Here is a 27,434-nt window from a genome sequence, read left to right on the forward strand (position 1 = left end):
TTTTCACTTGGAAGTTGTGGGTTACGATGTGCAAACATAGGTGTAAAAAGTCTGATTTATGGCAATATAATTCCAGGCTCAAGGCAACAAAAGATGAAAATTCTGAAAGGGGGGTGTAGACTTCATATCGGCACTGGATATATATATATATATATATATATATATATATATATATATATATATATATATATATATATATATATATATATATATATATATATACATACATACATACATACTACACACACACACACACCTATGCACATCCTGTTCAAATTTAATCATTTCCAAACACCACAGTTCTCATTGTCGACAGAGACAACCAGCCCAACATTATAGTTTATGACAAGAGAGCCCAAGCAAATGGACAGATAGACATTTCTTCAGCACACAATCAAAGCCATCTTTCTATCAGGCTGCCAAAACTCCCAGCTGCAGGAACTCAAGCTTTGGAATAACCACAAGTACGCCAAGAAGAGGAGCCCAGATGGAACGATCTGCAGTGTTCTCCTCTTGGCTCACAAACCTTTAATACATGAAAGGCCAACAAGGCATGGACGACCTAATTTTGGGAATTATCTTAATTTTCCAAAGACTTATTGAGGAAGACTTACCAATTGTACCATAAATACTACTGAACACATCATTAACCTACCCAAAATTATCTCCAAACAAGCTCTTAAAACATACTCACTCTCACTCTCACTCTCACTCTCACTCTCTCTCTCATCTCTCTCTCACACACCAGTCTATGTCTCTTCCACCCCCCCTTTCCTGTCCTCACTTTTTTCTTTCTGCTCGGCTTTCAGTCCCCATCCCCCTCTTCCCCTCACCTTCTCCTTTAACACTGAATCCCTTCCATGGACTGCTTAATTTATTGGATCTCCATCGTATGTTTTTGCAGTGGCTTGTTGTTTATGAGATGAAATGCTGGCTGCTAATTACTCCTGCCCATTTTCTCATATTTATGTCTTTGATGAGCAGCACGAGACTACGATTGAATCCAACCGCTGCACACACCTTGTGTTTATTCCACTATTTCATCTGATATTGCACCGCACGAAACTCTTTGAGACAAATTTCAAACATGACGGTTTCACTGCGGATGGACTGTAGACACGTACACATTTCACCACGCAACTTACATTCAATATGGTTGTAAGCTCAGCAATGTTTTTGCGCATTTGTCGATCAAAACAGTTGCAACTGATTTTGTGCGTTCAATCGGTTCCCCGTGGTGGATGCGATGCTCGATGGGAAAGCCTGGTGCTGATTGATAATAACAGTCAACTCTTCCAGGCTGGAAACTCAACGCTCCACTCTCTCCACCCTGCTTGCGCGGCAGTTTTGGGAGCGCGGAGGCGTGTGCTCATTAATCTGCCTCTGCTTCCATTACTGCTATTCCATGGGAATGCCTAATGTGGTGCCAGTCAGGGTTCTGCGCACTACGCACATCAAGAATCCTTCCCTCTGTGTGTCTGCTTCTGTTTTAAGGCTCATATGTGTTGTCTGTGTTTGCTGCATTCTCTCTTGGAGAACACATTATATGAATCCAATAATGGTCATATACTGATGTGCACAAATCCTGTATAGTTCACTTATTGATGTCTATAAATATTGGATGAAGTATATGAAGTTGGTGGTACTGTCAGTGATCTGAGCATCTGACTTGGGATCTTTGAGGTTTTGGGGCCGATTTCCACATAAATATTTGATTAATACCATTAATAAACAATGATGCATATAGAGGAATAGTCCACCATGGCATCCCGTCTTCCTGCCTGATGACCTGGATAAAGGCAAGCTACCATATACGAAATGAAATTGTGATTGATGCAGTGCTAGTGCAGTAAAACCTGCATTATATGGCCAACGTTTATTGCTCTCACAATAAATAATTCCTCATGGTCGCACTCAAACTAAACCACCATGTCATTCTGATAAATATAATACCCATGATTCATACACATTAATTTGGCCACATAGTTCAAGCTGTTTTATAAAACGCACGTCGTGGTGTTGGGCAATATTAATTAAATAATGTGTAAATTGAGATCACTTTTCTTTTGCTGATATGTTTATTGTACTTAATTAGCACTATTACATGAGCTGTTTTAGGTTGTTTTGACAAATAATAAATGTCAAAGTAATAGCTTAATATTTATTGTAATGTTTGTAATTATCACAAAGCAGTTGTTGTTAAATGCCAGTTTATACGACATGTTATGTCAGAAGCATCAAAGTTGACTGCATGTTTTTCACCAAATTTGTTGTCCTTCCTTCAATGCCATCTCCTCACCAACTCACCAAGGGATTTGGTTTCGTGACTTTTGAGAGCAGCGGGGATGCTGAACGTGCTCGAGAGAAGCTGCATGGCAGTATGGTGGAAGGGCGCAAGATTGAGGTATTAGCTACAAACTCACTGTGTGTTATTACATCAACTCACATAAGGACCAATAAAGCCTCCTGTCAACAACATCTTGCCTCATCAAAATCCACCTCAATGTATTTCTTAATCATTCACTTCAATTTACTTCTTCCATTCATTTTCACCTTTCCCTTCGTCGTCAGTCTGAATTTCTCTATGCTTCACAACAATCACATGTAAATCCTCGAACCTAGTACCACTTAGGCACACATACTATACATTTATACTTTCACATAACATTCAGAATAAGGAGCATTTATTTGATGTTACAATGTAATTCGATTATATGTGGGAGTCTATGCTCAGCCGAAAAGTGTGGGAGGGCAGGTGTGATGTGCAGGTGTTCGTAGGCAGAATATGCAGGTCCATAGTCAGCACCTTGCCGACCTGCCCTCAGATAAGGATGTTTCATAAAAGTAATGGAGTCAGCAGGTTCGGCCCTGCCCTGCGCAGTCACGCGACATTTCCCCCGATTTATTATTCCGATCAGGTGCGCACTCCGCCGGAACAGCTTTGTGTCGAGACAGAAATGGATGTGTTTGACTCTTTCATTTTCTGATGAAATATTCAAAACTTCCGTTTGTTTCCTTTCACTCAATTTCAGAATATTTTATAGTTTTTATTGTCAATGTCGGCAGGATGAATGAGTCTTGCAAAAAAGCAAATTGTACAACATATTACATTGTGGGTGTCAGTACATGATGAGGGTTCTTGAGGATAAAAGGTACGGCAGACAAAATAAAACATATTGAAGCTCTAACATTAGGTATGCTTACACATAACCTAAAAATCCAACCAATGGGTTGGCTATATCCAACGTCTGTTGGAATATTTGAGCTCTTCTCAATCTCAACTTTTTCAGTGAGATTTACCACCCTCCCTTCCCTGTCCCCTTGTGCCTGGATGATAATGCAAGTTAGTGCCAGGCATAGCTTCAGAACTGATCCTTGACATACAGTAGGTGAGTATATCTGGATCTTAACAGCTCGCCTGCCTTGTCACCTGCATCCATTTGCCCGCTCGCTCGACCTGCTGTGTGCTGGGTGCGGTGCTGTGTGATGGTGGATGTTTTACTGTGGATGAAGGCCACAACTAGGCATGTTGGTCTCCCTGTATAAGGCCCTCGATATTTCACAGGCATGTGCACAGTTTGTGGTTTGAAAATGCTAACCTTTTCCGAGCTCGGTGGTGAGATGCTGAGTGCCCTGAACTGAATTTGGGACAGCCTTTTTTGTTGAGCATAGTTGCCTGTCTGCCTGTCTGCTTGTCTGCCTGGATTTGTCTGGAGATGGGAACTTGATGTTGTCGGGTTCTGCACGCTGATATGAAATCCTTCATTCAGAACGCTTCGGCGATTAACCCTCTGATGGCACGGTTGCCTTTTTGGCACTAAACATACACATTGAAATGATCTATGGTGTGCGAAAATCGCACATTGTGCATTCTTCTCATAGTTTAACAGGCTTGACTTTCATGCCAATTAAAACATGCAGTCAACAAAACAAAATTGGTGGCAAGACCTTGCAAAATGTTTTGGATGTGCAGTTTTGAAACAAATTGGTGATTTGCATCCAGATTTGTCCTGCACTGCAGGTGACTACAGCAAGGAAGAGACAGCAAAAATTTAAGGCCTTAATTTCAAATGCATTAGTGCTTGCTATATAGCAAAGTGTGGCATGAAAATGCCATGGAGAGTTTATCTCTGAAGCGTAAATGTTCTCTATTTACAAGCATGTTTTGGATCTCTGTTGTCTTTTGTCATCACTTATTCTCCACACCCACAAGGACACCTGGAATCTCACATCTAAAACAATATACAGTATATATATATATATATATATATATATATATATATATATATATATATATATATATATATATATATATATATATATATATATATATATATATCAGCTTTTTTCGAAAGTAAACCCAAAACACTTCCTCTGTTTCTCTCTTTCGTGTTACTTGCATGTTGGTAATGCTACTTCAGTAATCAAATGAAAGATTAAGTCATGCATGTGATAAGGACATCAAAATCTTGATAATTCAGTCTAACCTTTTCCATTACATCTCATCCATCCAGGGATATTTTTCATTTCCCATGGTGTATGTATGGTTTTATTATTCCAGATTTCTGTTTCAGAGAAAAGGATGCAATCAATACTCGCCGCCAAATTGGTAAAATAGCTTACTATGTTCTCCACATTCTGGTACTTGCAGAAGTAGTGTTGTTTATATGAAATTCCAATCGAGGTTGCCACTTCACATCACACACCAACTAACAATGTACTTCAATTACTTAAAGGTTCACAGAAGCAGAAAAAATAAATTTGATATGAGTATGTTGATTTTTAAGTTGGAAACAACAAAGAACTCAATGCAGTTTTTAATTGTAATAATTTTTTGAGGTGTTGCAGCTAAAATCCAAACCCGTCGAGTATTGCCCCGAAAAAAAAAAATTCCAGATATACTGCCGTGATGTAATCGAGGGAAAGATTGTCAGCACGCAATGGATAACGACCGCAGAATTCGCTTCGGACTTGTCAGAAAGTGAATTTGACGAATAATTATTTTCTCATCAAGAATCCCAGGATGACGACGATCATCAAAATCATTATGCAGAAGATGCTGTCAGACTGTACATGTATGAACCCGATGTCGAGATGACGTCATGTGAGGAGCAGGGCCAATTGAGTGTCAAAGGGCACCAAATAACATTAAAATCTTCCTTTTAAGATATTGATTCAAGAAAAGAACAACTATTAAGTGTTAAGTTAAGCCATATCTATTCATTCAAGCAAACATGATTTTCTGATTCTGTGGACCTTTAAGCTAAAGCATTTAAATTAAAATCAAAAAAATCCTCAAATGTCTTTTGTGTTTGGATCATTTCTACCTACCGTCCCTACCTTACTCTTGACCAGAGGAATAAATTTGTTGCAGTTGATGTTTGTGATGTCGCTTTGTGGTTTGATGACTAAAACTTAAAGTTGATTTTTAAGTTGACAGGTTATGCCTTTCCCTCTGCTCACTTCTTTCTGGTTTCCACTGTTTCATACAAAATGAAATCCAAGGAAGTACAATAAATCTGTATTTTTCTGTCCTTCAAAAATACATTCTCTTGCCTGATGTAGATAATTATTCACGCACTGATAATTCTTTGAAAGAGAAAATCACCCTAATCATGTTGCCACCTATTTATAATGGCCAGTCTTCAGTTCTAAATGGCTAATATTTCTTATTATATAATGATGTAATATTTCTTATAAATTGCTAAAATAGCATAAATTATTGGTGCTGGTATTTAAATGCAACTGTACAAGAAGCTCACCATGTAGTCTGTCTGTTTATATTTCTGTCCCTGACCGCAATTATGGGTTGAGCAACATGAAGACAGGAGGAGTCATCAAGTTGAGGTATCCCTCTCCCCTCTGGGTGTAGACATGATAGGGCCAGGAGACAGGAGACTGCCATACAGTGGCCTGCTTTTTGAAGGGATCGTGAGATCTTTAACATTCATAAGCAAAACAAAGCTTTAAACATCTTCCACAAAAGGGCAGTATACTTTATGGTGCATCGTCCTGCATACAAAACAACCGGATGGTTTACAGTCAGATATTCTGTTGGGAATAAAACTCAGACGAGACAACTCAAAGGTGAGTTTACCTCCTCTGAGCTATCCTGTCGACCTTCCACCACAAAACTAGATCATACTATAGTTTTCAGGTGATGTGTGTTTGACATTTTTATTTTTCTTCGTTGCCGAAATTTTTTAGAATTCACCTTTTTTGCCTGTTAAGCATCAACTACAAAGATGGTTCATGTAAATTTGTGAAACATTTTTCCTCTTCTTTCCGAAAACCATTCATGAAAAATAAGCAGAATTATTCTGATTGAATTATCCTTTTTATTCTTATTCACAGAGGTGCTGAGCAAACTTATTTGTACTGTAGAAGAGTGAGTACACTGAAATGATCAGAATGCAACAGAACAAAAGGAACAGCAGAAAGTGGGGGGATAGGTGGGGCAACACCAACAGCAGGGTTGAAGGCAAAGATAGAGAGAGAATTCGACAAACAATGGATGTGGAGGAGGAATGGGGGGCAGGAAAGGACAAGATAGATGCAGAAGGAAATTCTGAGGAAGGAAAAACTGGAAATTTGGAAGAAGAAAGGCATGGGGTGGGGTGGGGGTTAACGTGGTTAGAAAAGTTCATGATTTTGGATGGGGGATGATCAGAGATAGTGGTGAACAGCTGCCTTGAAGACATCAAGAAAATAATGATATTGAAGAGAGTGTGGAAGTTTGTTCCACAGGTGGGGAAAAAGAGGAATAAATGAGTGGTGGTGAGCAGTGATCCCAAATTTAGGTAGTTTCACCAGAAGGGGGTTGATGGTGGACCATGTGCACCCAGCAGAAACCTGGAGAAGACAAAACACAGAAAGGAGCAGAGGGTCGAAGACCAGAGAGGAGGCGGTAGAAAACAAAGATACTACCGACCTGTCTGCGATGGGAAAGTGAAAGGCTCATTGACTCTGCCTCAGCGCGTGAGATTCCAATGATCTTGAAGGTCTTAGTTTTCACGGCATAAAGCTGAGCAAAATGTGAGGCAGCGGAGCCAGCCAATAGGGGAGAGCAATACTCCATCAAGCTGCAGTTGAGTACCTTGTTGGTGGATCGGGGTTCAGTTGCGCCAAGGAAGAACTTTGTATGAAGGAGGATGCCCAGTCGGCAGCTATTAGTCCAGATGTCAAACACCATTTTTCAAGATGACCTTGCATTAGGGTCCTGCATTTTTGTGATCACCAGACCATCTGAATGAATATTCCGATTGATGCCACTCTGGCACCATTGAGCATTTTTTTGGAAAACCATTAATATGCATATTAGCGGTGGCCATTGTCAAAATTTCTATTTTTCTTAATATCTCCATAAGTAAGCATCCAAATAGCCTGGTTGAGGCGTCTACACCCATGTTTTTAGGGTCACTGGTCATGATAAACCCACTTACAATTTGATAACATTTAAATTTAGGTCATTAATATGCAAATTAGCAGTTGCCTTTATCAAAATCACAATTTTCTTAATATCTCCAGAAATATGCCTCCAAACAGCCTGGTTCAGGTGTCCAAACCCATGTATTTGGGGTCACTGGCCATGATAAACCCACTTACAATTTGATAACATTGAAATTTAGCACATTAATATGCAAATTAGCAGTCGCCATTATTGAAAATGTAAATAAATAGACATATAGATAGAAAAAAAACACTTCAGTCTTTGTGAATATAGATCACTTTATTATTCATACAGATTCAACAATTTGACAGTATGCAATGAAAGCAGCGAACAACATGAACAAAAGAAGACATTCCTGTGTAAGTCAAATGTTCATATGTATAACAGGTTTGTAAACCTTATGAAGGCTACTTCAGTGCTTGGTGTCTCATTCAGTGTCAGAGTCATCATCAAGGGCAAGTGCAGCAGCTGTCTTGGTGCGCTCATTCCTGCAGCCAGTATCTCCATGGCACGGACAGAAAACTGTGCATGGTAACTTGGCTGCTGTGCAGCGGCATTGAGCTGTGTAGCATTGCTTGTTGGAGGAACATCCACATCGTATTAGCTCCAAGATCTCTGGTGGTGCAAGAGCGACATTGGGCGGCAGCATAATTGGAAGTAATGATCTTGATGCCTCATTACGTTTCCCTCCGTACTGAGTGGGATCCAGAGGTGGTGGCTGCAGCTCAGCAGCTGACTTCCATATTGCTGTCTGGATATGAGCTTGTCACATGTTTTGTTCAAAGGACTCTGTAGTTGGTGGCAGAGCCTTTAGGTCTGGTGCCTTGATGGCATTTGGTTTCGCCATCTTCATAGACCACACCTCTTTGTGAGCATCAGACATGTTGCTTCTCTCCTTGCTATCATAGTGAACAGCCATGAACACAGTGGCTTCGGCGATGACATCGTCAATAGATGCATTCACATTCCCAAGTTTTTGAAGTGAATGGCCTGCTGCGAGTGGCTTCTTGCCAGTCAGTTTACCTCCACCATACATCTGGGCAATGGTGTCGCAACCTGTCAGTGCGTGTAAAGCTAGTAGGTCTTGCACCATCCCAGCATGCTTTCTGGCAGTGGCCCCATTGTCGATCAACGATCGTCCAGGACATGTTGCTTCCATTGTTACGCAGCATTGCAGATGAAGTTCAGCCACGAAGAAGTAGGGAGCATCTCCTTCATAGCCCAGAGATGCAATGGCCAGTCTCCTTCACGCTCAGGATGAACAAACGCCATCATGATGAATACAGGTTTCACAAGGTTCTGTACCCATAGTTGTGTGGTCATGCTCTTTGTTGCTTTGGTTTCAAAAGTGTCCATTAAGTCTTCATGACTTTTTGCCTGAACCACGCTGGAACGAAGGACCTCCTCAGTCACCAATCGCAGGGCCCTGAAGTTTTGGGGAAACTTTTTTCCACCAAGCATATGAGCAACACCTCCAAAGGCAGATTTCATCACGTCTTCCAGCTCACTTTCAGCCATCAAGTTCCCCACACAACCGATGAATCTCATAAGGGTGTGCATGCTGCCCAGCCTTGGTATGAACTGGGTAAATCGCTCAGGATAAACCCATTTAACATCAACGGCCACTCGATACAGCTGTTGGTCGTTTGTGAAGATGGTTACGGTTTGTCCACACTCCGCGGTCAAGCGTTTTCCCTCCTCCATTGCTGTAAACATCGTGTCTGGATCAGCTGGATCCATATCTATGAGTAGTGTATAAATGGCCCTCGTTGCAGGTTGGATGGATCATCCTTGCTCTCTACAGAGCTTCGTATTAAAGCCACCAAACTCTGGTGTATTCTGATCAGAAGTGATTTGCTTCAGAAAAGAGAAATCCATATTTTGAACTCTCCTATGTTGTATAGCTTGATGAGCCAATATGCGGAGAGGAAACACCAAACATGTGGCTTCTTCAACTGGCATCGCTGGTTTCTCAGGTCCCTTGAACCAAAATGTCTTCTGTCACAGGTGTCTTCATTTCATCACGGGTCAATCGTCCGATGATGGCTTCATCTTCAGATGTGGAAGATATCTCCTGATCTTTTATGGTAAGTAGTACTGCAAGAGAATGTGTTGAAACGAATCCATTCTGGGATGAGATATTTGTGTCGAAGTTGTCAGAAACAACCTGACCGAGGCCACATTCAGCATTGGCGGTTCCCCTAATCCCGGAGTGAACAGTTGCAGCCTTTGCTGCTGATCCCTTGAAACGCTGAAACTCATCATAGAAACAGGTCACACGATAGTTGTACAACTGCTCGACAGTGTGACCACTCCTCATTTTCATAAATGCCAAGGTGAGCCAATGAAAAAGCCAAGAATTCACAAGGTTTCGGAAAAGCGATGATAATAGAAAACCCATATGCCAAGAAAACCTGTAGAAAACCAAGATGCCAAGGTGAACAACGAATAGCCAAGATCTTGTGAAAAAAGCCAAGGAGTGGTCACACTGCTGCTCGATGAGGCTTTTACGACTGACTTGAACTCCCAGTGCTATTTGGAGTGTAGTTGGCCGATTGGTGATCATATTTGTTGTAATGTTTCCTACCAGAGCTCCTGGAAGTGTACAGTCCAGTTTCGCTGATATTTTGGAGAGTAGCAATTGAAGGGTTGAACTCACTGCTTCATTAGCAATATCTATATTAATTCTAGTCTGATAGGAACTGGGGTCGGTCAACAACTGCTTAGATTCCTGTGAAACCTTCTTGGCAATTCGTTCTCTGGAAACACCAATGGCATCATCTTCATCTGATGCTACTAAGTTGATCGCAGTAGACGCTCGACTGCGAAACAAGATTAAACTAGCAACACCTTCACCAGACAGAACCAGAAGCTCAGAGCCAAGTATATCCAACAATTTGTATAACAGGGTTTGTCGAGAGTATCGCTTTCCTTCATGATCCATTGGTCCTTGTACATATTGTCGACTTCTACTGAATTCCAGATGCACAACATGTCGTTTTTCATCGATAGGATGGTATAACTGAGAGCTGACTCAATGTCCTGAGTTTCTCTGCCACTGTGTGCTGCTGCTGCAACAGAATGGGGTGCCATGAAGGACTTTCTGCAGTCATCGTGATATCTCGCATCAGCAGCATGAAGATCGCTGATTGTGCCCATTAATCGTATCTTGACCTGGCGTCCTTCTTCATTCTGGCGGGAATCGATAACATCTAGAATAGTTTGTTTGAAAGTTGTCCAATCAACACGATCTGCAGTCCTACAAAGGAGAACTCGCTGCCAACGATTAGGATTCTTCTTATCAAAGTCCATGATGCACTTTTCTCCGCAAAAAAATGCAATGTTCTTTAAAGTCAAATACTGTCGTCTTTGAATGGCGGCTTCTTTTGCTTGTTGAAGCATCTTCTAAACAGACATTACTCATTCGTTTCAAGTGTCTTTCTATGTGTGAGTGTGATGTGTACGTTGACACACAGTCTCCATGGCATTTGAGCTCGGTAGATTTGTTCGCCTGTAATCTCTGTTCAAGCTCTTCATGTATACCATCTTGTCTTGCTTTGCTTGACCGGATGATACTTCGCACTCTGTCTGGACCAACTGTTACCAGAGGTTTTCCAGCTTAGTTACATTGCAGGGACTGAAGAAACAGTCTCCCATGGTGATGGAGCCTCAACCTGTAACAATAGAGGTAATTATAAACATTTAATTTCTTTGTTCGTATTTTTAAAATTCTCAGGAAACAGCTTCCACTCTGTGTACTTTGAAAAATCAAAAAAATACACAGTTGCTTTCAGACAGATCATGTTAAATAATAATAATAAAAACTTGCTTGCAAATCATATCGATCATTCTCCTGTATCAGAAGACATTACTCTTACTGAAAACTCAGTTCTCCATGTTTCTTTCATTACATTACAAACCTCAACTTACTTGACCAGAAACAGTTCATGCTGTTGATCTGCTGATGTCAGCCATTTCTTCACAACTGTAATGGGGATAAACGGCTCTGCGCAAGTTATTTTCAAACAGTTTTGTTGTTGTTGTATAACTGTACTGCAAAAACACCGATTGGCACGGACAAATTCAGGGGGTAGGGTTATGCTAATTTGCATATTAATGAGCTAAATTTCAATGTTATCAAATTGTAAGTGGGTTTGTCATGACCAGTGACCCTAAAAACATGGGTTTTGCCTCTCAATCAGGCTGTTTGGATGCTTACTTCTGGAGATATTGAAATACATTTTTATTTTGATAATGGCGACTGCTAATTTGCATATTAATGACCTAAATTTAAATGTTTTTAAATTTTCAGTGGGTTTATCATGACCAGTGACCCTAAAAACATGGGTGTAGACACCTCAACCAGTCTATTTGGATGCTTACTTTTGGAGATATTAAGAAAAATAGTAATTTCGACAATGGCCACCGCTAATTTGCATATTCATGGTTTTCGACAAAAATGTTCAAGGGTGCCAGAGTGGCATCAATCGGAATATTTATTCAGATGGTCTGGTGATCACGAAAATGCAGAAAAACATTGTGCGGACCCTAATGCACGCTTTTCTGGCCAACACTCGGACTATATGGCTTTGAAAGGCAACTTTAAAATGTGGTTTGCCCAAGAAAGTTCATTGCTGATGGTGACACCCAGCAGTTTGAGTGACTGAACTTCCCAAAGAGATTTGTTTAAAAAGTCGATGAGAGGGTTTTCTAAACTGTCCTTCCAGTGAGAAAGAGACAGAGAGAAAGAGTAAGTGTGAGATTTGTCTGGATTGGAAGACGTATTCTAAGTGTTTCATGTGCTTTTGATTTTGTCAAGGTCTGCAGAGAAGGAAGAGGCCTGTCTGTCTGAAGGATGAGGGATGTCATGACCAAGGGTGGAGTCATCAGCAAATAGATAAAGGGGATTTTCCAGAGTCAGAAAGATCAATTATGAAGATCAAGAAAAGGACTGTGCTCAGAACACTGCCTTGGTCTTGACAGGGAGAGGAGATGAAAGGATTCCGTTTAGAGTCACAAGTTCGCTATGAGAGTAGAGGAAGTCAATAAGCCATGGGTGGAGTTGGCCTTGAATGCCATAGGCATAGAGATTGGAGAGCAAGGCAGGATGTCAGACTGTATTGACTGTGTTTGTAAATGGAAGAAAGCTTACTGGCCTTTAAATGAGAACATCTGCTTTTACTACTTTTTGAATGGGGTCTATCTTGATGGACTTCTGGGCTGACAGGAAGAAGCCAAAGGAGGACAGCCTGAAGAGAATAGACATAGGAGAAGCAAGACCAGCAGAGCAAGATTTCAAAACATGGGCATTGACGCCCTCTGGACCATCGCCAATGAAGAGTCGAGGCTGGACCTAACTTCCTCTTCCTCTTCGTGTGTGAAAGACACAGAGTGAAGAAGGTGGTGAGTGTGAGGGGCTGAGGTTTCATTGAGAAGAAGGCAGTGGATAAAACGTCAGGATGATTGGGAACAAAAAAATTGAAGGCAAACACTGAGTTCAGACATTTTGCCTTTTCTCAAACAGGGTCTGAAGTGAGGCCATTTGAAGTGAGCGAGGGGATGGAAGAGGAGCCTCAGGGACCGACATGATGAGGCATCACCAATATTTTGAGGAAGCAGACTAGTTGGAGAGAAGGAGACCAGCCTTGAAATTAATCTTGCCTTTCTTGTAAATGTCATTATCACCCTCGCCAAAGGAGAAGGTATTGTATTTTGGGTCCATTTGTTTTTTTGTTTGTTTGTTTGTCTGTTTGTCTGTTTGTCCGCACAGAACTTTCGTGGTTTTCTCCACAACTGCTTGTTGGATTGAGAAGAAATTTTCACCATTGATGGGACTACTCATGTAGAATGTTTTAGTGATAATTATGATGTCATAGGTTACGTGGTGTGGCAGCCATATGAGAAAAATGGAAAAACTTTGAACCTCTGCATCTCTGAAAATACACGAAGGGAAAAATTGAAACTTGGCACAGCGCAAGTACTCCTCCTGGATAATGAGTTTGATTTTTTCTAATGAGGTCATAGGTGGCCTCATTATGATGTCATAATTGCTTATGTAGAACACCACATCTGATCAGTATGAAAAATTTTGAGGGTCATCTTGGGATAAAATGGTCCACAGAAAAAATTTTCATTACATCATCGGTCACATGATTTGGCAGCCATATTGTTGTTTTTTTTAAACCTTCAAAAATCTTCTTCTCTAAAGTGGCTAAACAAATCGAGGTAAAACTTTACACATATGACAGCTTATATATGAAAACACAAAAGGTTCACACATATGACATCATATGTAACATGGTTTGGCAGCCATGTTGGATATACCCGAAAACCTATCAAAAATATTCTTCTCCAGAACAGCTGTACAGATCGAAAGGAAACTACACGCAAATTTTCTCCAAGCCATGGGTGTACAATTTTGTTGAGGAATAATTGATAGGTCACATGATTTGTCAGACATTATGGATTGAAGAAGAATATTAAATAATGTTTTCTCCAGAACTGCTTAATCAAGCGACATGAAACTCTACAATTATGATCTAGTATAGGGAATATATGTTTTAAGTTTCAACTTGATCGGATGCATGGTCTGGCAGCCATTAAAAAAAAATTTGATCTGGGTTCTTTTTTATTTATTTATTTTATTTTGAATAAGGCTCATTTGGCTGTGCCTGGATGGGTTTGAGGGGAGGAGTAGCTGCTGAAAGGCAAATCCTATCCAGGTTCCTCTTGATAACTTCATCTTTGCTTTTTGCTTGTTTGGGTTCATTCTGATGACTACAATGCAGGACTGCACCTATTTGGTCTTCCTTTTAATTTGAATTGTATTTATTTTAATTCCATTCTAAATTCAATTGAACGACAAGAAAAAGGTGTATTGGTTTGATATTAATCAATATGCTGTCCTGATGAGGGCAAACAAGCCTGAAATCCAGATAGGTGGCTCCATTTGATGTTTAACTGATATTGACCATGAAATATGAGTCTGTTTGGCAGTCACCGGGCCGAGGCCTATGGGTTAGAGGTGACGCTTTGGTGAAGGACTATGTCCAGTGGAGATCGGAGGAGTGCTTGTCACACTCTACATGTTTCGATATATATATATATATATGTATACATACCATAGACTCCTATAGAGAAGGACTGGAACCTCACGATCTCAGGGTTTGTAACTTGAGTCTGAAGGATTAACTTGAGTCTGGGGCTAAAATGACTTCTAGAAGGGTGAGAGACACGATCTCAGGATCCATATAGGCGTTTTTGAGGACTGCGAGTTCAATCATGTCATTTTCAACACCACCTGAGGTCATCTTCAAGGTCAAAAGGTCATATTTCAAGGTCAAATTACTGAATTTTGGTATTTTTTGCCCGTTTTTGTGTCTAACTCATAAACGGTGAGAGATGGCTGATTGTAATAAGATGCAAGTGCGTAGAGCTGTCAAACTTTGATATTTATTGTCATATATCGTATTACATAAACATTATACATGTCACAACACTATGCCTATTACAACTATGTCTATGTCTATCACTAGATGGAGAGCTTTTCTTGCCTCCTGAGGCATCCCAAAGCTTTTTCTTTGTCACTTACATTGAGGCATACGAGCTTCCTCATTTCACCTTCCTTCTGTCGCAGCTGCATCTTATGTTCAAACCTCTTGATCGTCGCCGATTTGATACTGATACTATGATTTTCGCAATGCAGCTTCACAACATATCACCCAGTGCATACAAAATGATTAGTCGATCTGGCTTAATCATTCTACCATCAACAAAAAAGGTAAAACAGATGCTTGCTAGTAGTCAGCAGGACTCCAACCTCAAAACCTTGTTCGACCAGCTTAAACCACAGCAGCGTTTGGTCAAATTAATGTTTGACGAGGTAAAGCTGGTCGAGACATTGCAATTTTCTGGAGGGCATGTTGTAGGATATGCTCAAAATGCAGCAGCGGGTGGTGAACACGAAATGCTTGCTTCACATGCTATGGTTGTTGAAGTTGCCTGCCATTTCGGTGGTCCATGCTATTCTATGCATTTTGCCCTGCAAAAAACTAACTACCGATCAGCTGAAGGAACTCCTTATCGAAGCTGCATCAGCTGTAGTTGGTGCTGGCGGTACTGTGATTCCTTTGATATGTGACAATTGCAATACCAACCGCAGTGTTTATTCAAAACTTGGAGGACCAGGAAGTTGCCAAGTGCTGTCAATTCAAGAGCAATCTATGTTCTTAGACTACGTGCACATCTTCAAAAATGTTCGCAACAACTGGATTACTGTTGATGGCAAGACACTCTCAATTGTCGTAGATGGTAATGAGTACAAAACTTACTGGAGTGATATTCAGAAGGTTTATGAGATCGACCGGGCTACTCCTATTCGCTTCACCAAGCTGACGCGCACCGCTGTTTTCCCCAAGCCCCTTCAACGCCAGAGCGTACCATTGGTATGCCAAGTGTTCAATGACAAGACTGTCGCTGTTTTAAAGACCTTCAAGGACTCACTGGGCATCAGCGAAGGCACACTCATCCTCACCCAGATAATGAGTGAGTGGTTCAAGATGATAAATGTGAAAGACCGTTTCTCAGCTATCCATCTGCGCGACGAATCCAGATAGCCTTGAACAGCAGACTGTACAAGTTTCACGAGGCTGGAGCAGGCCTGCCAAATTATATCTACCTGCGCATGGCAACGAGGTGGTGGTCGTAAGCTGAAGCTAACTCAGCAAACTGCTGAAGCCTTCACTGTGTCCACACGTAATAATGTGGATGCTGCCAAATTGCTTCTGGCAGAGAAAGACTTTGACTACGTTCTTCCTGCTATATTTGCAGATGAAGCCTTGGAAAAGTTTTTTGGCTAAGCCAGGCAAAGAAGCAGTGGAAACTTCTACATTGACGTAGTTGACATTATGGCTGCAGCTAAAATTGTAAATTTGCAAACACTCATTAAGCATGACATTATGCCCGAATCTTGTTCTCGTGTGATTGATTGCGACAACAACTGCACAACTTCCATAAATCCAGATGAGCGAAGTGAACTCATTGATGAGATTACTCCTCAAGACACTCAGGATCTCTTGGGGTCTGACGATGCCCTTAAGCATAAAGTAGTTTATTTGGCCGGACACCTTATTCATAAATATGGAGATAGCACTAGTATGGAGGAGATCATTGATGATGAAGATGGAAACGAGGTGTCATCTGAGTTTCTAGATAATTTGAATAGAGGTGGATTGAGTGTGCCGACTATGTCCACCGTCTTTTTTGTACATAATGCCGATAATTTGTATGACAAGACTAAAATGCGTTGCAGATTTAATTTTGCTGAGCTGTTATCCTCTGTAGATGCACCTTTAGCTAGTAGTAATGCTGCACGTACTACTTTAGCTAACATTCCATTGAAAACTCATGTCCTCAATGTAAGTGACAAAGAAAAAGCTTTGGGATGCCTCAGGAGGCAAGAAAAGCTCTCCAACTAGTGATAGACATAGACATAGTTGTAATAGGCATAGTGTTGTGACATGCATATAATGTTTATGTCATACGATATATGACAATAAATATCAAAGTTTGACAGCTCTACACACTTGCATCTAATTACAATCAGCCATCTCTCGCCGTTTATGAGTTAGACACAAAAACGGGCAAAAAATACCAAAATTCAGTAATTTGACCTTGAAATATGACCTTTTGACCTTGAAGATGACCTCAGGTGGTGTTAAAAATGACACTATTGAACTCGCTGTCCTCAAAAACCCCTATATGGATCCCGAGATCGTGTCTTTAGCCCTTCTATAAGTCATTTTTGCCCCGGACTCAAGTTAATCCTTCAGACACAAGTTACAAACCCCGAGCATGGGAGGTTCCAGTCCTTCTCTATAGGAGTCTATGATACACACACACACACACACACACACACACACACACACACGTCTCACTGACTCACTACCTGACTGATATTAAAGATTTATACCTTCCAGGTGATGAAGAAATTTGAAATTTTGCATGCCAGTGGACATCAAAGCCAACACACCAGAACAAATCATAGAACCATCAGAAAGAACCAAATGAAAATATAAATAAATGCAAAAAAAAGAAAATTAACAAATGAAAAATCAAATGCAGGTGAGCAACCCAAGACAATGGGAAAGCACGGTTCATTATTGCTTACAATGTGTAAGCATAGTCCGCTAAGCATACATGTGTGCGCTTATATACGTGTGTGTGTGTGTTTACATGTGTGTGTGTGTGAGTGTGTATATATATATATATATATATATATATATATATATATATATATATATATATATATTTATATGTATATACACACACTGTATATATGTGCAGTATATGTACCAAAATATGACCCTTCTGACTCGATAAATGCATCATGGCATTTCACTGGCATGAGTGAGTGCATACATAATTATTTTTTTAATTTAAAGAAGGAAGAGCAAAGGGGATGATGAAAAAAAATTATTGGCTGTGGTACGACCATATAATTTCGTACCTTTTAATATAATCAAGTAAACAAATTAGAAAGCATCTCAAAATGCCCAACCATGTCCACTCTCTGCTCAAACAAATTTGATGAAAACAACAGGTAAAAATAAAAATGGAAAATTTATTCGTGTTCTCCATATTCTCATAATGAATGTTTGTTGAAAATTCGATTAAAAAAAACTCAAATTATGAAACAGTTATGGCCTGCAGAGACAATGAAGCTCAAATAGTAAATAAAGAAACACAGAAGCAATTACAAAACCCGGTTGTCTTGTGATGATGCATGGTGGGCAGGCGAATCAGGCCGATTTCTACTTTCTGTGACTTTACTCTCTGACATTTTAACCCAATTATTCATGAATATTCTCCATATTTTCATTATAACCCTTTCCGGGAGCCACGCAAAATGATACATATTTACATAGAAAATTTGCATTGATTATTTTGGAGGTCTTCAAGTCAAGCTTGTTGTTTCAAGCATTAATTTGGTGAATTTGGGACAGAGTTCAATATTTCAAAGAAATCAGGCTTTCATGTTCATCGATGATGAAAAGTAACGTTGTGACTGTTTTGGACTCGAGAGTAGAAAAGCAGACGTATTTCTATTGTCGTATCTAGTTTATTTTCATTTTAGTGCATCTCAAATTTGTGATCCATTTTCCTCAATAAGAGACTTTCAATTCAGATTTCATTGACATGTGAACAAATATGGTCACGTACACATGAACATGTATGCAGATTTACAGTGTGCATTCAGAAATCCAAAAAGCTGGCTCTGGGGAGACAGCAGATGTTATAAGATGTCACTGGAGAGTCCATGGCCCAACAACCTCTGAAAACATATTGCCATAAAACGTGCGATGAATTGAGCACCAACTGTTGTCCTTTGCTTGGCTTCCTTTTGAGGCTCATTACGAGCAGATCCACCTCCAACAACAGTCAGCACTGCTGCTCTTGCTCCCTTGGCCATTGTTTTGTTGCTGTTCCTTTCTCTTCCTTTTTCTCACTCTCACCCTCTATATCTTGTTCTCTTGTTATATCCCTTTTTTAAATTTATATATTTATTTTATTTGTTTTCACATTGCACCTAAATTCTTCAAGGTTTTCTGTACATGATGTGAAAACATTGCAATTTTATGAGTAAATGTTACATAACTGCCTTTAAGATTATTTATGTGTTGTTTGTTCTTTCTTTATCTCTGTGACTGAATTTTGCATTTGGGGATATCTACATAATCATAAATGCACAAATAGTAGAATTTTGGACCTTTCACTCCATCACATCTGAAACATTCCTCTTCCATCCCCTCTCTTCCATCTCCTCTCTTTTTAGCTTCCTTTCTATTTTTCCTTTCCCAATGCCCCCATTTCTAATATCTATATCAGTTATCATATATTGTATCTCCCAGATACATTTCGATTTCTCTTATCTCAAATATACTTCCCCTCTTTCCCTTTGTTTACTCAACCACATTTTATACGTACATAATATGTCAGTGGTTCCTTCATGCTCTTGATTAGTGGCTCCATTTGTTAACACACCAGGCATACACACATGATAACACAGATAAGCATTATCATCCTTTCCTTTGATATGCAACTAAGAAATTGGATTTTGCATGGAAGAAAAAGTACAGGATTTTATCATGTTTATCTCACATCCTGTTCTTGTCAAACATATTTCACCAAAATCCTGCTAACTTGTACCACCAAACATAGCAGTGAATGTGCCGAGGTCACTCGCTCATTGGATGTGAAAAATGGACCATGTTTGAGCGTTGGTGGTACTCCAATTCATTCTGCAGGAGATGGCACAAGCTGCATGACTGGAGTTTGCACGTGTCGCTTCTACAGTGGGGAAGGGAGAGGGGCTGCATCTATGTTTGTCAATGTCTGTGGGGCTGGTGTCTAACTCCGCATAAACCTGCTTCGCCCTGTTCCCAGGTTAACAATGCCACTGCTCGTGTGATGACAAACAAAAAAACTGCAAACTCCTATACTAACGGTGAGATCAATCGCCTTCCTGCTTGCGAGCATGCTTGCCTGATTACTTGCCTGTTGTCTACCGCATGCCTGGAACATCTGTGCTTCTTCAGCACTGCTCTTCTATATATCAATATTGTTATTATTATAATCCGGTAAGTGAAAATGGAGTAGGTGAATGCATTTTGTCCCAATGATATTGTTTCACTTGGGTGACTTAACACGAGATGAACATAGCTGGAGAACTATATTTTGGCAGAAGCAAGGCTCACTGTACACAGGAGAGCTTCCTTGGCCTTTGGCATCACTAAAAGCCAACTGTAATGTGGTTGTAAGAAACACACAAGTATGTTTCAAGAAAAATGTCAGAATAATCATTGTAGGAATGAAATATATTTGAGCATATGTGACCATCATGGATTCTTACCCAAAATAGACTCTGTACAGTTATCATGTAGGTTTGTAAAAGCTTAGAGGCACAGTCTTGGATGGCAGTTTCAGACTTTATGGCCTAACTGATTGTTACAATTCACCTAATGGACTACAAGCCAAAAATGAAGGATATGACATGTGGGATTGTCAGATTGTTGGAACATTTCCACCCATTTTGCCATTTCTAATATACCAGACCATGACGAAATACAATGATCCCCCCCTGCTTCCCTAACTTTTTGTTCTAGCCTCCTTTCCCTTTTGAAAATGGTAATTTTTATGACAGTTATACACAACGGTTTTTGTTCGAATTGATGCACTTAATCCACTAGTTCAACAGCTTCATTGTCTCCCTTTTTAGAAAAGAAAATCAACAAGGAATGTTTAATGTACTCCACATCATTTTTAGCTCACCTGCACTTCAGCCTGGTGAGATGTGATCGAGCAGTGTCCGTCGGTAAGTCAGTTAGTCAGTCAGTCAGTGAGTCAGTCTGAAAACACTTCAGTCATTATCGCTTGAATCAAACACACGATGTTGATGAAATTTAGCCACATGCTTCATATCTGATGCCGAATGAAGGTATATTGACCGCATCAAAATCTGCGCTCATTGACAGGTTGAAATCAGGCCTATGACACAAAAAAAAAATTCCTGCTCTAACCGTTGGTCTTGCAACAGCAGCACAGCCATACCCTCAGCCAATTTTTTTTTCCTGTAACCTGCAAACACATGACCTGTAAACATTATTGCTGTAATCAGCTTCGAGAGGGCTTCCATTCAACGAATCACGTGACCATATTCTGCACATGAACAAAATTTCGATATTTTATGACGTCAGTGACTGTTGCTCCTGAACCTGGTGAGCTTCAGGACCCGTGCTCATATTTTTTATGATTATGGTGATATTTCTTTTGGATTGGGTAGTTCTTCAGAGTAAAACAGTGAATGGAGACTAAAACTCCCATGTTATTGTGTGGCCAACTGCAAGCTTCGTTGTGGAGAAAGCAATCAAACTGATATGCAGAACAACTTCATTCTTCTTCATGATAATGGAGTACCACACACAAAATACATTGTTCATGACCTGTTGGAATCCGAGTACGAGAAGGTTTGTTTCACTCATCCGAGTTATTGTACATAAGATTATGTGACTTTCATGTATTGTCCATCTTGCAAAAGATCAAGGGAAGACATTTTGCATGAGCTGATTACATCAGCACAACCATATCCATTGTCTTGAGAATACTTCAGAAGGAAGAATTCTCTGCTGGAATGAAGAAACGTATGCATCACAACAAAGGGTAGACTAAATTATTTGAGAAAACGAAGACTATGTAGAAAAATAGGCCAATGGGTCGGACCAGCTTACCTGGATCAGCTCACCTGGATCAGGAGCAATGGTCAATGACGTCATAAGCATCAAAATTTTGTTCATGTGCAGTATCTGGTCATGTGATTCATTGAATGGAAGCCCTCTCAATGCTGATTACCGTGATACATGTTTATAAGTCATGGTTTTCCAGGTTACAGGTCATATTTATGGCTGAGGGCTTGGCTGTGCTGCGATGCAACGCCCCCTGTCGGTTAGAGCAGGATTTTTTTTTCTCGCGTTTTACACCTAATATCAACCCGTTAATGAGTGCAGATTTTGATGGGGGTCAATACACCTCCGTTACGCATCAGATATGAAGCTTGCATACAAGTTTCAGAAAAATAGTGGGTTTGGTTCAAGTGATAATGTCTAAAGTGTTTACAGACTCACTCACTCATGACTTACCTACAGACACTGCTCAATCGCATTCGTTCACCGGATTAAAGTCCAGGTGAGCTAATAATGTATGTTATGAATACCTGTTATCATCACTGTGTGTATTTGATAAAGTAAAAATGACAAAGCTTTTGGGATGACCTTATTGTTAAGAAAATTGATATCTATTCCAAAGTTCAGCCAATATTCATGCATACAGAAGGAAAACAAATCGTGATATTGTGGTTGAGAGCATGTGCCTTTTCATGGTAAGAAACATACATTTGATTGCTGAACTAATCCAGGGGGTAACAGATTGTAGATGGGGTTTCTAATGGCATTCTGGCATGGCCAGCAGATCACAGCTTTGGACCAAGGAATGAAAACAGCACCTGTGGGCATCGGCCGAAAATTTGATCGTGCAAGGCCACAAGGTCGATAGAAGGTCCAAGGCCTGGCTGTGCTTATGTCGGCCTTAATTTAGCACTGCAGAGGAGCCCATTGAACTGCTGTCTTGCCTGAAATACACTCGGTGGTTAATGGCTGGCCTTGCACCTTTCGGCGAAAAACCATGGCAAATATTTCGTGAGAAATATTATTTTTCCTGGATTATTTATGCTCTTAATTCAGCTGGTGGATCAATAACAAATCTGTGCTTTGTCGTTCAGCCATTTTATCTCACTCGGTAATGTGGACTCATTTTCAAAAAATATTTGAAATAAACTCGATTTTTAGCCCATTTGAAGGAACACTGCCTGAGTTAAATAGGAGGTTTAATCAGAAGGGAGCAATATTTTTTAAAAAGCGTTTTCTTCATTTATTTTACAAATTTAAACTAAAGGTATAACTTTCACATACTGTAGCCCTTGTGCTACCTCTTATTTTGGGGTTAAAATATGTGATTTGTTGGACAATTCTCGGCTTTAACAGTGGTCCCTCAAATGCAGTGATCAATTTACTCCCACTCAGCTATTTTGCCTGGCTGCTTCCATGTTAACGACCAACTTCTCACCCCCTTACCCTCTCTTCCAACTTATATCCCACCCCACACCCTACCTCCCTCAACCCCTCCTCCAATCCCATCTCTCTCACCACCCCACCTCCATGCATGCTAACAGGCTGGAAAATGAATCCTGTCGTCAGCGCAGTATATGGACCTGAGATTTACGCCGGTGAGTCCCAGCCCACATTGTCCGCCCTATGTGGTCATTGCCCTCGTGGCTTTTCATTGAGGACCCACACAAATTAGTCCCCCAAAGTGATCCTCTCCGTTATTTACAGGATATATATATATATATATATATATATATATATATATATATATATATATATATATATATATATATATATATATATATATATATATATATATATATATATATATATATATATATAATCACTGATCCCCTTTGTTGTCTGTGTGTTCATACGTTCGGCTGTGTCCCATCTCCAGCAGTCCGCTGCGATTGGAAAGCTCTACAAGGAGGCAAAGGTCAACGTTTAACCAGAAGAAGAGCATGATGTCCTTTTGTTTTTATGAGTGGGAGGAGGGGTAGGAGAGGACAAAGAGTTGGAGTTTGGAGGAGAAGGGGAGAGCAAAGATGGGCAAAAGCCAATGGGCCATTGCAATTGGAATCTATCAAAGCTATATAACCATGATGTTTTATACATGCACATCGGCAGTGCATACGTTTTTATGTCAAACGCAGGCTACTTTTTATCCCCTGCCAACCAACGAAGTTGGCGGGGGATATAGAAATGGGTTCCGTCCGTCCGTCCGTCCGTCCGTCCGTCACATTTCGTTTCTGGAGCTTAACTACAAATCCCCTAAAGATATATTTACAAAATTTGGTACACATATCAAGCAAGTGGTGAACTGGTGCCTTTTGATATTTTCTTATTGATAGGTCACATGGTTTGGCAGCCATGTTGGATTCAAGAAAAATATTAAATAATGTTTTCTCTGGAATCACATAACCTAACGAAGTGAAAATTTGCAACTATCATCTTCCATAATGTCTGCATACATAGTAAAAATTATGATGTCACAAGTCACATGGTTTGGTGGCCATCTTGGATAGAAAAACAGACCTCATCCGATTAACACGAAACTTCACACACGTATTCCACTGGAGGATTGGAGGCAGAATATAAATTTATGATGTCATAGGTCACATGGTTCATCAGCCATCTTGGATTGAAAATTAATAAATTTTTAAAATCTTCTTCGCCAGAACAGCTGGACAGATTGAGACAAAATTTCACATACACTTTCCCCAAGACATCCTTTCAGAAGTTTGTTAATTTCTTATTGATAGGTCACATAGTTTGGCGGCCATATTGAATTTACCCTAAGACATTCAAACATCTTCTCCAGAATGGCTGGTCAGATCAAGGGGAAACTTTACATACATATTGCACACACTTAGGGAAGATAAGTTCATTAATCCTCATTTATTATGGTGGGAGATATCGAAGACTTTGTCTTCAACGGATGCTGGTTGTTTTTGGGACCGGTCCAAGCACCAGTCTGTTGCTTATACACCACACAAATAACTATGTGACATTCTCTCAAGCAAAAGCATTTATCTCGGAAGTTCCGCAGGTACCTGCTAGTGATCCACATTCCTCATTAAGGGTGGCTTGCATTGTTTTTCACTGGTGCGAATACATCTTGAATATGTTAATAAAGGATAAACAACATGAAGAAGTCGAGAAAAAAGAGAGCACTATTACATCTGTGTGAATGTAAATGCAGTTGTTTCATGCCATATAAAACTGGGTTAAATTCAGAATGACAGGTAGGTAGGTTTAACTCAGAATCCGATTTTATAATGCTGCCGAAGATAAAAGAAAGACAAAAAGTCAACATCTTTGCATCCAGCAAAGCAAACCTTTTCATGAGCAATGTTTGTCATGGGCAAAACTGAGAAAGATGTCCACCAAGAACAGGTGGTTGCATTGTTCAAAGAGTACAATGTTGATTTTAAATCTGAACACTGGAATGTTTGTTGAAAATAGCTTAGTCATGTTCAGGGTCAGCTGGTGTGTGAGCAAGGAAGTAGTAAAAAGTGCTATTAATGATACGCAGAAGGGGTTTATTACCTCCACCACCGAAGGTGAACGAGGTTATGTTTTCACCCCTTTCTGTCTGTTTCTTACTTGAAAATCGAAGATTTTTCAAGTATATTGGTCAGTCGATTTTGTTATTCTGTTGGGATTCACTAGATTTCTGTTGTTGTCGGGTTTTCCGTGTGTGTGTGTGTGTGTCTGTGTGTGTGTGTGTGTGTGTGTGTGTGTCTGTGTGTGTGTGTGTGTGTGTGTGTGTGTGCGTGCGCGCGCGCGCGCGCAACGCGAGGCTCCACAGCACAAACCAGCAAACCGATTTCGATGAAACTTGGCGAACAGGTGCCATATGGGCTGGGAGTGTGTGGTTTGAGTTTCGTTGCTAAGCAACCACCCGTTGCTATGCATCGGCCGAAAAACCGCGTTTTAAGAACTCAAGTGGTAACTGACGTAGCCCGGCTTCTATGATAGGTAGAGCGACCGGACCAACTCCTGCCTATTCCTCGCATCCCCATCTAGTTATCGCAACAGCATAACATTCCTCTATCTCTCATAGTTTCCGAATGGCAGCCCTCCGAATGTGGAAAGGTGGTGAACCAGGGAATATGTTAAGTGACCTTGACCTCTGAAACTGTCGATGGCGGAACATTCAAATTCGGTGTATGGATAGAGTTTAATAACTACTACAAAATTGAACCGCAGCATTTTTCCAGATTCGATCACCAAGGGTGTCGGGGCTGAAATACACAAAATTCGAAAAAATACTTTTTCTCGACCTACGTTCACTATTTTCAATACTTGTCCTACAGTTTGAATGTGGAGAAACGAGACCCTTAAAAATTAATATCATCAAAGCGAAATGGTTAGACGTAAACCAAAGGGTCTTGGCATTGTGATAGAACATTTTTTGTTATTTACACTTTCCTCCATCTCCACTATGAGGAGTGCCAGTTAGCAAAATACGCAATAGGAAAAATCTTGCCAGGCAGAGGAACAATTGTAAGTGAACCAATACGTCTTGGCAATGAATCTTAGTCAGTGGATCGGTCAGAATGAAAAGCATCATATCCAGCGCTTCGATCCTCGCGGATCCCTCGTCGCCTACCGGCTTGTCTGTTTGTTTGTCTGTTTGTTTATCACCTACATGTCACAATTATAAACCGATCGTTATGAAACTTTTACAAAGCTGTTGAGGTCGTCTCAACTGAGAAGCCTATTGATTTTGAGGTCAAAGGTCAAAGGTCATCTTGTGGCGAATTTCTAAAATCGTCATTTATCATCCCTTTGACTTGAAAGTTGAACAACATTTGCGTATTTCGTCACTGGATTGGAAAACCAACAATTTTTCAGATCAAAACGTCAATGGTCAACTCAAGGTCAAACTTCTAAAATCATCAATTTTCATCTGAAAAATCATCAACTTACATCCTATTAACTTGAAAGTTGAACACGATTTGCATCGTCTGCCACTGAATTTGGAAAGCAACTATTTTGAGGTCAAACAGTCAAAGGTCAACTCAAGGTCAAACTTCTAAAATCATCAATTTCAATCTGAAAAACTATAAAATTTCAACTGATTGACTTGAGATTTGATTAAGATTTTCAATTTTAATCTTAATGAAAAGGACAATTTCTTGTATCCATGGCAACATTTAGAGAGGGGGGTGGATTTTGCAAGTATCGTCCTCGACACGACATCTTTTTTTTGTTATTCTGGCCGCTTGTCTGTCTGTTTATTATCTACAGATCTCAATTTTATACCGATCTTGACGAAACTTGACCACGTGATAGAGTTTGTCATAACGAAGAAGCCTATTGTTTTTGAGGTCAAAACGTCAACATAGGCTGAAGGTTCAATAACTTAGGTGAGATTTTGAAAATCCTCAATTTTCAACCAATTGACTTGATATTTGAAGCGGATTTTTATTTCAGGTCACTGAATTCAACCAGCCAATTGTTTTTGAGGTCAACATCGACCAAAAGGTCAACATAGGCCCAAGATCAACAACTCAGGTGGTATTTATAAAATCCCCAATTTTCATGCCATTGACTTGAAATTTGAAGAGGATTTGCATATCCGGTCACTAGATTCAAGCACCAATTATTTTTGAGGTCAACATAGCTCAAAAGGTCAACATAGGCCGGATTTCTAAAATTGGCAATTTTCATCCGATTCACATGAAATTTGAAGAGGAGTTGCATATTTGGCCATTGAATTCAACCACAAATTATTTACGAGATTAAATTTGTTTATG

The 27,434-nt window shown here is 40.1% G+C and overlaps 1 protein-coding gene across 1 annotated transcript in view; it reads left to right on the forward strand.

The window, feature by feature from the left end:
- The window catches only part of LOC147024653 (RNA binding protein fox-1 homolog 3-like), a gene marked incomplete at its 5' end in the record, with an annotated part of 388,350 nt that overhangs the window by 286,992 nt on the left and 73,924 nt on the right, over nucleotides 1-27,434 (forward strand). The window contains 3 exons of the mRNA XM_085884766.1: nucleotides 2,312-2,404; nucleotides 19,895-19,955; nucleotides 23,232-23,285. Coding sequence (XP_085740892.1) covers nucleotides 2,312-2,404; nucleotides 19,895-19,955; nucleotides 23,232-23,285 — 208 coding nt within the window. The remainder of the gene's footprint in view (nucleotides 1-2,311; nucleotides 2,405-19,894; nucleotides 19,956-23,231; nucleotides 23,286-27,434) is intronic.

Source organism: Eptatretus burgeri, chromosome 6, assembly GCF_056783735.1.
Source record: "Eptatretus burgeri isolate ZD-2024b chromosome 6, Ebu_testis_v1, whole genome shotgun sequence".
NCBI lineage: Eukaryota > Metazoa > Chordata > Myxini > Myxiniformes > Myxinidae > Eptatretus > Eptatretus burgeri.